This window comes from Centroberyx gerrardi, chromosome 6 (genome assembly GCF_048128805.1).
Source record: "Centroberyx gerrardi isolate f3 chromosome 6, fCenGer3.hap1.cur.20231027, whole genome shotgun sequence".
Lineage (NCBI taxonomy): Eukaryota > Metazoa > Chordata > Actinopteri > Beryciformes > Berycidae > Centroberyx > Centroberyx gerrardi.
In genome coordinates this window covers 27,876,162-27,888,684 of record NC_136002.1, presented here as the reverse complement: position 1 = coordinate 27,888,684, position 12,523 = coordinate 27,876,162, and the positions used below count along the sequence as shown (strand labels likewise).

At 43.4% G+C, this 12,523-nt stretch overlaps 1 protein-coding gene across 1 annotated transcript in view; it reads right to left on the bottom strand.

Moving 5' to 3' along the window:
* Window positions 1-885: 885 nt before the first annotated feature.
* Window positions 886-12,523, bottom strand: part of aplp2 (amyloid beta (A4) precursor-like protein 2) — a 48,060-nt gene continuing 36,422 nt past the window's right edge. Inside the window, exons 7-12 of the mRNA XM_078283944.1 lie at window positions 9,517-9,616; window positions 8,467-8,640; window positions 5,913-5,995; window positions 4,573-4,650; window positions 3,215-3,370; window positions 886-2,800 (exon numbers count right to left, since the gene is read on the bottom strand). Of these exons, the coding sequence (XP_078140070.1) occupies window positions 2,699-2,800; window positions 3,215-3,370; window positions 4,573-4,650; window positions 5,913-5,995; window positions 8,467-8,640; window positions 9,517-9,616 (693 nt within the window). The 3' untranslated portion in view covers window positions 886-2,698. The remainder of the gene's footprint in view (window positions 2,801-3,214; window positions 3,371-4,572; window positions 4,651-5,912; window positions 5,996-8,466; window positions 8,641-9,516; window positions 9,617-12,523) is intronic.

Genomic DNA, 12,523 nt, shown 5'->3' with positions numbered 1-12,523 from the left:
CCAGGTATATGAGCCACAGGTTTCTGTTTTGTCATTTGAGAAATAGGACGCCCCCCCCCCCCCCCCTCCCTTCCTGGAAATCCCCTCAGTCAGCCAGCAAATGATGAATCAGTTGAAATATGCCCCATTCATAAATGATCACAGAAACTACAAAGATCAATCCACTGAATAGGCAGGAATGTGCACGATTTATTCAAAATAACATATATTCAGTGTTGATCAGAAGAGGGACGCTGTTCACTGGAGCTGCTCGTTGGAAATATGGCGAGTCCATAAAAAGAAGACAAAATCCAAGGCACTCTCCTCTGTATAAAGTTGAAAATCCTTTATTATTCTCTGCTATTTCATGTTAAAATGTTAGAAAACGCCGGGCCGGGCGGGGAGAGAGAACAGTGTTTCATTGTTCTCTGCACCCTGAAGAAGCTTTTCTCACATTTTAACATGAAATAGCCAATAGTGATAAAGCCTTTTTAACTTTATACAGAGGAGAGTGCCTTGGGGTTTTTTCTTCCTTTTTCCTCTAACATATAATCAAAACAAAATCTACTATGTATTCAAAACAATTTATAGTATTTATTCAAAACAATATATATCATAGGCCTTGGTCTGTTTCTTTATTCATCCATAGCCCCATCTAATGGCTTTATATGTATGCAAATTATTTGCTGATTTGACAATATAGCATCTTGTTATTGCTCACTATTATATTCCCCATCAGTTCAATTCAATAGGCTTTATTGGCATGAAAGTTTAGAACAATATTGCCAAAGCATTAAGATGTGTGTGTGTGTGTGTGTGTGCTGGGTTGACACTCCACTATATAATGACTGTCTATCAATATTCCCCATCTATCTATCTATCTATCAAAGAGACAAGACACATCCATATGGAAGTTGTGAGTTTATTGATGTGTTTCCCCCCGTAACCATAAATCTGTTTCCATATTGGTGTCAATCAAATAGTTGTTTTTTTTTTTTATCACTAATATGCATATTATATTAGTTCCCAGTCCCCTCCCACAATCAAGCAGGCAATTACAAGATTGAAGCCGTTTGGGTGCATAGTGAGACAGTCACATACAGAGATACTGTCACAGGAAGAGAAAAATAGAAAACAAGAAAACAAACTTAAAAATATATATCATATCATTTCATATAAGAACAATGCACACCACAGGTAATCCTCCGGAAAAAGCCATGATTGCAACATCAACTATACAGGCATACAAAGACAATACTAAGAGAGAGAGAGAGAGAGAGAGAGAAAAGAGGATTTTAGGATTCAGTTTACTTGTTTGTTCCATTCTCTGCCTGTAAAAATACACAAGTCAGCTTTATTCAGAAACCAGCTCTCCAAGCCTTGTCTTTCTGTGTGTCTCTGTCTGCCTGCACAGCCCTCCAGCTCCAAGTCGACTTCAGGTGGCTTTGATCTATCAAGACTGTTCCCACTGTTCTGCGCTTTAGGACCAGCAAAGCAAACAGTTGTTCCTAACAAAGTATGTGTGTACATCATCCCCCCCAATTTAGTTTCAGATTGGCTCCCGTAGTACTTGGGGTTTTTTTACGCTTCAGCTCTTCTTTTGTGCAAAAAATAAAACAAAATAAAGCAAAAAAATCACTTGTTTTTCCAATTTGTATGTGACGCTGCATTAAAATCAGAGTCGTAAGGAAACATTTCAGGTACATAGTATGGAAAAAAAAGCTTCCACAATACATTCAACTATGTAACAAATGTCAATAGGTTTTACTTCATCTATTTGTTTTGCCTTTTTCCCCATTATTGAAGGTTATGTGTGTGTGTGTGTGTGTAGGGGGGAATATGATCGGGACGTATCACATTCACTTGGATGATAAGGGTTCAAAGTAGGTTGTGTGTGTGTTGTGTTTGAGCTGGGGGCCTGTGCACACCTTCTGCAACGCTTTCTAAACAGTGTGCCTGCAAACGCAACTCATGACCACCAAGCTTAGACCCGCAATCCAACTCAGAGCCTCTTCCCTGGGAAAAAAGGTGGAATAAAAACATCTACTCTTATATATATTTAAACTGTATATGTATATTTTTGTTATCATAACAAAGAACAGAAAGTAAATAATTCATGATTTTGTTTTCATTTTTTTCTCATTTGTTGTTTCACTATACATTTTAATTGGTACAAAGAACCTTCATATACAAGCAATCTATTGAGAAGAAGAAGAAGAAAAAAAAACAAAAAACACACCAATTCTTTTTGAGAAAACCATCGGAAACTGGACACTTGTACGATGGAAACCAAAAGTGTAGTGTCTGGTCTGTCGGGTTGATGATGGCTACTCAAATACATTTAACTTTCAATTTATCTTGATTTGCGTTACACCTTTAAAAATAAATGAAAACTTCTGAAGAAATGTTATACATCTTGATCTGAGATAGCTGTATTCATAATTACAGAGAAATCTGCTGAATCACATTTTCCAGAATGCAAAATGGTAGATACATCACCTTTTCAAAAGAAACATGATCAAAAAGAGCTCTATAGTACAATAGTAGCAGTAGTAGAAGTAGTAGCATTATTTAAGGATTGTTTTGAACAAACCGGTAAATGGATTTTGGATGTATGCAAATGATTTTGACAATAGCATCATATGTTATTGGTCAGTAGTATGTTCCCCCTCGGTTGCCGCCCGCTCTCAGACTCCGCAGCGCCCCCTGTAGGCTCAGGTTAGATCTGCATCTGCTCCAGGTATTTGTAGGTGGGGTTCTCGTAGCCGTGGTTCTGCATCTTGCTGAGGTGGCGTTCCTCTGGTGTCAGCATGGGGTCGACCTGCCAACACACGGGGTGAGAGGTGGACAGAGGACACGGGTGAGGAGTGACCTCGACAGGAGACATCAACAGCTCTTCTCAAGGAAGCACAACATGCTGTGTGTGCAATATGCAAATGTTACAGGGACAATAATACAATTTGCCTTGCATTTACCCATGAGACATTTACATGAGAAATGATGATTTGATCTATGACAGGAAACAGAATTGAGTTCCATTAAATTCCACTTCTAAGAGTTTGTCTTGACTTGCTAAACATTATAAATCAAACATTATGAATCAAATAAAAGACAGTTAAGCAAATCAAATACATTCAATCATAATATATGTATTATGATTACACGTTCTGCATCAAATACCACCGGGAAGGTAGCTTTAATATTTTATGATATTCAGTAAAGTCCGGTGACTTACCTCCACGATGCCGTGACTGATGGTGCCGTACTGCCTCTTCCTCAAGAGCACCAGACTGATCACAATGACGGTTGCTATGGCCACCGCGATCACCAGCAGGCCAATCAGTGCGCTGCTCCCAAAGCTGAAGTCCTCTCCCAGAGGGCGGTAGGACTCCTGACAGGCGGGATGGGTGTGAGAGAGAGAGACAGGCAGTAAGGAGACAATACAAACATCAGACAACACACAAGACAACAGGTCAGGTTGTAGTTAAATGTTACACTGTATTGCTCTTTCTTCCATTATAAGGCTGCTGTTTCTGTAATAACGATGACATTGTACACATACAATGGATTCCTTGTTCAGTTACTCCGCTTACAATGAATGGACAATATTCAGATCTTTACTTTGGCTCAGTCTTGTTATATGAAAACAGTAAGTAAAGCCCCCCTCCAGCCACCTCACCAACAACACGTTTTAAAATCTTTCCAAAGCAAATCATTCATTTACACGGCGAGTAACAACCGATGTGTGACAATTGAAACGAGCACAGATGTGCTTCCCCTCCCCGGATTCTCCTGCTACACAGGTAAACCTCTTTTTGATTTCAACTGTGCCAAGCGGCGGTAATAAAAAAAAAAAAAACACTTTGAGATTAACCCTCCTCAAAGGAGTTTAGAAATGGGGTGATGGAGTCACTGGAGGAGAACTTCAATGTTGAGTGTTACCCAAACACAGTATGATGGAATTACTCTATATTGCTCTATAGCCTCGTATTATTTTACAATATCACAGTGAAACAGGGACGAGATCCCTTTAGGCAGAAAGGATTTTGTAAGACATGAGTGACTAAAACCAAGAGTGACCAGTGTGTACACATGCATGAAATGTGTCTTCGTGGAGGCCTGTGTTAAATCTCGGGCCTGTTTACGTATACGAACAACCACAGTCACCTACACTGTTCTTCACAATGTAATCTGGCACATATGACGCAAACTAATCATATGTAGACAGCCACCGGGCAGATCTGCTCTGCTCATTCTCACACATAAACCGAGCACACTCAGTTTGTGTGGATACACATTCATCGTATGAACTGGGATTTTCATGTGTACATCCAGATACATTCACATAACAAACATGCATCCATGCAGAAATAACCAAAACATAGTAGCCTGAACAGAAAACTTCAAAATTACAAGAGGTGGGATCTGTTCGGGGGTCTGTTCCGATGCTGCGTGTCTTTTTCGCAGCATCAACTGCAGAACTGGTATCTTTTGCGTTTTGCACACTCCCACACTCCCTCCTTTCATCTTTATCCCCACTACTGATGACTACAGTTCCCCAGAGAGCCCAGTGGAGGGCGCCGCTGTACTCACCAGCTCATCATCATGCATAACGCTGACTCTCTCTGCACTGTAAATCACTTCTTTAACATCCAGAGACTCATCAATCACCTGTCAACACAGACAGGGGAGCCCAGGTTACACTCACTGCAATGTGTGTGTGACCATGTGTGTGTGTGAGAGAGAGAGAGAGAGAGTGACAGAAAGACAGACAGATAGAGAGAGAGAGAGAGAGACATAGGCAGGCAGGGAGAGAGAGTAGGAATGTGTAGCGAAGTAAAGTGTTAAGGATTATCTGTGTTTGGGCGATGATACACTTGGAGCTTGTCTTGTACAAACTGGAAGGGAGAGAGGGAGGGGGGGTTTGCAGGCATGAACAACAGACTCTCTCTTGGAGTCACACAGTTACATGTCTTTCTAAACAGACTGTCAGCCACTCATTACTGAGAGCTCTAATCTGAAGAAGCGCTGAGAGTGAATGTGGGTGTGTTCAGGAGGCAGAAACAAAAACAGCTGTTTGTAGACAGAGCAGTCCGGAGTCCATTTCACGCGAGAAAAAAAAAACAGATTAAGAATGAAAACGGCACATTTTAGGTAGGCGCCTTGTCACCATGATGTGAAAGACCTATTGATTTTTTTTAACCTCAGATTGCTCCGTCTAAAGAAAATTAGCATTTACCAAAAGAAAACAAGCATGCATTCGAAAACCTCAAAATAAACTGCATGACTCATAACACAAACACAGTTTTTTTTTTGTTTTTTTTTGCAGTTGGGTCTCGGATTAGCATGCGAAACATTGCACACATTCAGCAGCCAAGCATCATTTGAAAATCCATGAGGAAATGGTGTTCGTGGCAAAGAAAAGAAAGCATGCGATGACTGACGAAGAATGTGTGGACTCGGTGTGAATGAGGGTCGGTTGGCAGAGGCTGAAGACGGACACACAAATAGCCAAGTGCGAGATAGCTGTAACTATGACAACATAGTTACTGGAATAATCTGACTCATTAAAAGCTGAACTTAAGAGAGCTATGTGAAAGCACCGATAACGAAGCGTCTTGTGTACTGATTAATACTAATGACTGTATGTACTCATTAATTTCACTCTTAGTTCTCCAGCCCAACTGCCTTAGCCTGAGGTCATGGTAATGCAAAATAAATTGTCAAGACAGTCCTCTGTTGCGGAATATTTACTGCGAGGAATAATATTAAAAATCTTAACCCACTTCCCAGTAGGGTATTTTATATATTTTTTTGCTTTAACAATGCTGCTCTTAGTTCATGTGTAGAGGAAGTCAGAGAGTTGAAAGAGGCACAAACACTGATCAGATGAGGCTGCAACAGTACGACAAACGTAGCGATGAAGCTCTTACCACATTGTCGTTGATCTTGGCTTTGCTGTTGATGATTCTCTCCTCCGCGCCGATCAGCCCGTCTAAACCAGACATGCCGGAGCCTGCAGGAGGTGAAGGAGCGCAGTCAATAACAGCAGAGCTGCACAAACAAACAGGGACAGGGTATTGATGGAGGACAGCTGCACATATATCCAGCTCTTTTCCCCCACCACCGTCGCCCGGGTCTCTTCCACACACACAGCGCTGGTGACAACAATGCCCTTTCTTCCATTCAGCGCCGCGTACGCCGGAGCACCAGGCGGTCACATGCTAACGTTACACTGACCTTCCATTTTTCTACAAAGGCCCACTCAAAGCGCTACTTTGCATATATCTGAGGTTTCTCTGTAAACATCCATTGCGTGCTTTGACTTCATGAAATCCTCATATGCAGTTATGGTTTCGCCCAGCATTTTCTCTCCTTCAGTTAGCTCCAATTTCATGGTCAAAACTCTGCATGGCTATAAATCCTTCATAACCCCTCTAGTATGTATTTTAGCGGAGAATAAAAAAAAAACTAGTAGACCCTGTAGGCCTCCAGAAGTGGCTAGGCCATAATCTGGGCCAGAGTGTCAAATATGCATGCTAGGAAGACCAATGGTTTTGAAATAGGCATAGTATCTATTAATACACACAGAAGATATGCCATGAATAAATCAAGAGCTGAGAGGAGAGAGCGACGCAGCCGGGGCAGGGTCCTGAATGATGTACGGGAGCGATGAGTCTGGCATCGGCCCATTGTCTGCCGCCGGGCGCGGCCGATGCCATAAGGACAAGATTAGGACAATTACCGCCGTTGGATTTAGCGGGGAAACAATGATGTGTGTTTACGAGCCGCACGCAGCGCCGCTGACGTCAGAGGCTCTGGCGGGCGTTATCAGATGGTACTGCAGTGAACACATAGCATCGCATTCTGCCACGCTATCGAACGGGACAATAGTGGTGATCTCTCTAACGGCGATTTGACAACTCATCTCTATGGGCTGGACTAGTACAACACAACAGCAATGGCAAACACATCCAGGAACAGGGATCTACGGAGAGGAGGAGGGCGTTGCGGTAAAAAAAAGGCCTCCATCTTTCATACGTAACCTATAAAAGTCCATATAGAATTTAGGCTTAATAATTAGAGGAAAGGTGTCACAATGTTCAATGAACACAAGGTTAAGCCCAGATCAGACAACGGCTGACACAACCACATCACCGTCTCAGGTCTTAGAGGACAAATCGGGCCAATTTAGACCCGGCTGTGGGTCAGTGGAAACACTGTGCGCCAGACAGGGCCACTAAATCACACCGCTCCTATCAGGAAGAGAGAGACTGATGAGGGCAATGAGTGTGTGGGTGGGGGGGGGGGGGGGGATAATTAAGCAAGGTGCTTTGACAAATGTACTGAGGACGAGATGACAGGAAACAGGACGGCCGGTCTCTGTGAGAGGGGAGCTGGCTGTGACCCGATCTGCCGTACTTAGAAGCCACTGGCTATTCAGAATCAAGTGATAATCCTGGTGAGATAATCCTAAAAGGGTCTGAGGCCCAACCAAGTGGGCCATGTGAGTCATCAAAACGAGGAGAAAATGAACAATAGCAAAAATGGCTGCTGACAAAATAGTAATAGCAAGGGTGGGAGAGAGAGAGAGGATCCCAAACTGCACCAAAGGGAGGAAAAGGAGAACAGTGGAACAAAATTGATGGAGATGGCTTGGAAGATGAGGAGAGAGGGGGAGCGAGAAAAAACAAGAGGTAGCAGAGGCACCAACCTTTCTTGAAGGCACGTGGGGAGTCTGATAGATCGCCTTGGCATTGGAAATGAGCAACAGAAAAAAAAGAACAGAAAGAGGGAAGGAGAAAAGAGAGAAAACCTAGGTGAGCAGAGAAAAGGCAGGATTATCAAGCTGTGTTAATTGATTAAGAGAGGAGTCCAGTAGGGAAGCGTCCAGAAATAAATCTGAGAGATAACCAAACTCAAAAGAGGAGCCATTTCAAAAATTGGCAACTCCAATCAAAGCCCTCCGGGGCGTTGGCATGTATATTAAATGTTCCTTGGGGATTTAGTTGTAATTTGCCTTTCGTTTGCCTGGAAGTATTCCATCCTTCACTTTGTTCTCTCCTTGAGGATTGAATCTTTTGTTTGGCACAAACATGTGACAAAGGAGAGAACCATAACTGCTCACTAAGAGGCATATTTTCAAAGCTTTTGGCTCCAGCTAGGCACCAAAGCCTGAGGCTTTGTGCATTTATCTGAACTTCAGTAGTGTTATGTTGAAGGCTAGGCCAGAGGGAACTGTGTAGGCGCAGATAAGCCCAAATCCATGGCTCCACAGCACGCACGGATTGGCCTTACACACTTTGTATACCTCTTCTCTCCTTCAGTTACACATGAGCTACTCTCCCTCACTGGTCAACAGTTTCGGTGTGCTAAGTCACTCGTGTCCTGCTGAAAGACTTATGTGTGCGGCCTATTGTTCTCCACACAGCTGTAGTGACGCTCACGATCCTGACTGCTACTGTGACGGGGGCCGGAGCTGCTCACCCTCCGGCTCCAGGCGGGACCCCAGGGAGGTGACCTGGAAGGGGCGGTAGGGTTTTCCCTCGGAGGCGGGGACCTCCATGCTCTCCTCCGACAACACAGTGACGTCCGGCTGGGACTCGGAGATGGACGACAGGAACTGGTCCATGTCAGCTTTCTGCTCCTGGAGAAGCTCATCTGCGAGGAGAACATGTAATAAGAGCATGAGACGGACGCAAATACCTGGCAACCTGGGACATGGCAGTAATGAGCAAAGTCAGAGCTACTCCAATTACTGTTAACATTAAATTGCAATGATCACAGTGAAGTTGCTGCAAGAAAAGTCCGTTCCCATTTCTCCGAACTACCAATTAGTATTTTTCTGAGAGCTATTTTCCGTGTAAATCTGCACATCTCCCAACAGGATGCAGCACGGTGAAAGCTGTGACCCAGTTCTGTCACGGCATCCGCTCCACTTTAATCTGCGCTGCACACCACGCAATGGCTCCTTTAATGAACCAAAGGTAACAAAAAGGAAATAATAAAACATGTGCTGCTGCTCTCCCAGAGCCGGACTCCGCCCGTCTCATCTCGTGCTGCCGGAGATGAATGCAGTCCAAACGCTACAGTGAACAACGTTAGGTTTTAATTGTGCCGAGGAGAGCTGGTGGGCTGACGCTCTCCAACTCAGACAGAGCAGCCTTATTACCCTCGCCACCTCACACACACACACACACACACACACACACATACACAAAAGGACAGCACTTGTCTCTGTCTGATAATTGGTTTACAGACCTAGCACTAAATCTGTCTGCAGTCTTGTGTTTGTGTTGATGTTGCCCTTTGCAAAAAGTTAAGACCCATCCTTTAGAGTATTTTTTTTCAGCTCGCACCAGCTACAACAAGAAAAAAAATAAAATTCCATTGAGGCCCAGAAGAAATATGATGTACCGGCTGTTTCTATCTGGCACTGGTGCGAATTCCATCACTCTTTTCATTTCGTTTCATTTTATTACAGCCTACCATCCCTCCTCCAAACTGCCTAGGGGGCTTCGACAGAACACGACTCACCAATTTCATCCTGAATCTCCTCGGCCACGTACGGTACTTTGTACAGCAGAGACAGGCTCTGGTTCATCCTCTCCTCGATCACGCGTAGGTGGGTCATCACCTGGCAGAGGACAAGCACAGAGGAACAGGGAATCAAACAACCAAAATCCTGCAATCCTACTGTAGCTGTAACTGTAACTGTGAAAACTCTCTCTAAAACACAGTTAATGTATGTTATTCCTAGGATCTTGGATGGTTCCATCAATACTTGTACACATGAAGACCAAATAATCAAGATTTTAGTGTGTGATGCCACCAGGTAGATAAATCTCGGGAGATGCTCCAGTGACAACTAACCGGGAACTGATTTGTCAACCATTAGGATGTTTGTTTGCATTTTTTCACCCTTATCACCTTTGTTTTAAAGCAGATCTAACATTTATGAAGCAGAAAATACACCGTTATCCCAGGAAAATCCCCCACTGTGTCCATGAAGTCGCCCTCCCATTTACTGTCACTGGTGAGGTTATCGGTTTTGTCACCTAATGGCATCACAGATTACAATCCTGGCTTTTTTTGTTTGTAGGTACATGCAGAGAGGCAGGGCTAAGCAGGAAGAATACGTTGGTGGGTTGAGGTAATGGATATGAGAAGATTAAAATTAATCAATTCCAGTCCGCAGAAACAGAATGGAAACTAGAATGGAAGATACAAACAAAGAAAACAAAAAGAAGAAAAAGGAAGAAAAGATTTCAAATTTGTTTTTGACACAATGGATCATAATTTAAATCAGGTGAATAGCTCACCAAGAAAATATCAAGTTTGACTTCTGTTTGTTTAGGCAAGCTAGTTGTCAGTTGGCAAGTCATGAAATTCAAAATAAATTTAATCACAAAACAGCTGCAAACGTTTTTTTTACACTAATCAGTATCTTACCAAGACATGATTGTAAAATAGTAGAATTAATAACTATGTAATACTAACTTATGGACAGACAGAGCTAACTGTAATCCACAAGTACCTGGATAGTTGCTTATATTTATGGGAGAGAGCTGTTCATGTTCACAAATCTAAACAGAACTGTCACAGAAAGGCAACAGAATATGTGCGTTCTATTTTAGGGAGCATTTTCGTAAGATGAACTGACTCTCACTCAACTCACCAGGTTACAGACAGAAACAAGTTGCTACATGCTTCAAATCGACGTTGAATCTCTGAAGTGACTCGACAGGATCTACTGCCTGTCAGTCTCAATAATCTCTACTTTATGACAGTCAGGCTAGAAAACAAACTTTTTTTTGATGCAGCAGATGCATGCGGTGCTTGATGGATTCTAAATTTCACCAGACAATTTTTAGAGGACGTATGGTCTTTAGAAAGGAGAATTATTTCCAGACTAGCTGGTTACCTGCCAAAGCGGCTGGCAGAATAGAAAAAAAAAACTACCAGCCACAGACAAAACTGACCAGCATTTGGCAGGTGTCTGGTGTTTATTTCCCACTATGATGATTGACTGTCTTTATGGCCTGGCACATGGCTGCAGTGCGCCACAGCCAGCAACAGATGGCGATAATGCACCTTTCCCACGGAGGGCAAGGCTGCGGCCCCCTATGGCACCTTCCTGTTGATGTTTGACAAACAATCTCATTATGAAAATTACATGTCCCAGTGTTAGGATAGAGATTTCCCTACCTTATACAACCATACCTAAGCTAGACAGGGGAGGATTCAGGGGCTTTATACAGGAGAGTAGCCTTGATCCCAGAAACTCAAATAACACAGTTACATAAAAGCACAGAAACCACAACAGCAAGCCTGCCATTTACAGAGGAATCTCATGTAATGTACTTAAGTCACGTGTCAAATCCATAAATAAGGGCTTACAAACACTGAAAATGCACATTTCAACTCACTAGGGGGTTGGCTGAGCGGAAAAAATATGCATATACAGAACTAGGCTTGACAAATAAACACTGTGATAGCAAAACAATACAGATCGGCTTCCCATGACTGAGTACCGCGGCTCACCCCCCCCCCCCCCCCCCCCCCCCCCCCCACACACACACACACTGTGTTGTTTCATCCATCTGCTGTGTTATCTGTAATGGTGGAGGATGACTGTAAATGGTGTCGAAGGGCACTGACACACACAGGCGAGTACGTCTAACAGAAGAGCATCCAGCCAAATCCCCGCGCGGCGGCTCAGAGTCCGGCGTTACACAAGACCTGCGCAATGTTAATCTTCGTCTGGGGCTTAAGTGAATGAAACACTTTTCTCCCCCTCGCCGTCAGACGGGCCTACTCGCTCCTCCTGGGCTTCGACTCAGAGAAACACACACTCTTTCTACCTCCTACACACTTAGAACAGGGCAGAGAGGAGCAGGCTGAGACATCATTATTCCTCCCCTGTCTGAGCCAGAATAAAAGTGTGAAATCCCGGAGTGGCTAGGCATGAGAGGTTTAAGATTTCCTGATACCACTTCTGAATCCACTGCCACTTCTTCATCGCTGATACTGGTTCAGGATACTAAACTTTCAAGTATAGGGCGACACCGAGTACTGATTTGACACAATAGAGACTTGACTGACTTGTTGGGAGATTTACCGTTTGCATGTAATGATAGGAATACCACCAAAATCATCTGTTGTGTCTCTGGTAGGTGTCTCTGTCCTGCTCACAGTACCCTAGCATTGTCTAACATAAGAAGAAAGATCTTTTGGTAATCCAGAGTTGGTGTTTTTTCCCCTGCTTTTCTACTAATCCTCTAATCACATAAAGGGTAAGTAGACCAACAGACCAATTTCACTGGTGTAGTCCATCAAGACTGGCATTTCGGGGTAAGTCTACATAAATTATTGATGATTGAGAAGTCGCTGTGCTTTGCTTTCTAACCTGGTACATGCGGTTTCTGGTATTTAGAGGGAATTATTAGAGGGGATTCTCTGACACGGCCGGAGGCAGTAAGGTGGCGTAGTGAACAGGGAGACCACTCTAACAGGGGGATGTGGGTTCAAACCCCTGAGTCAG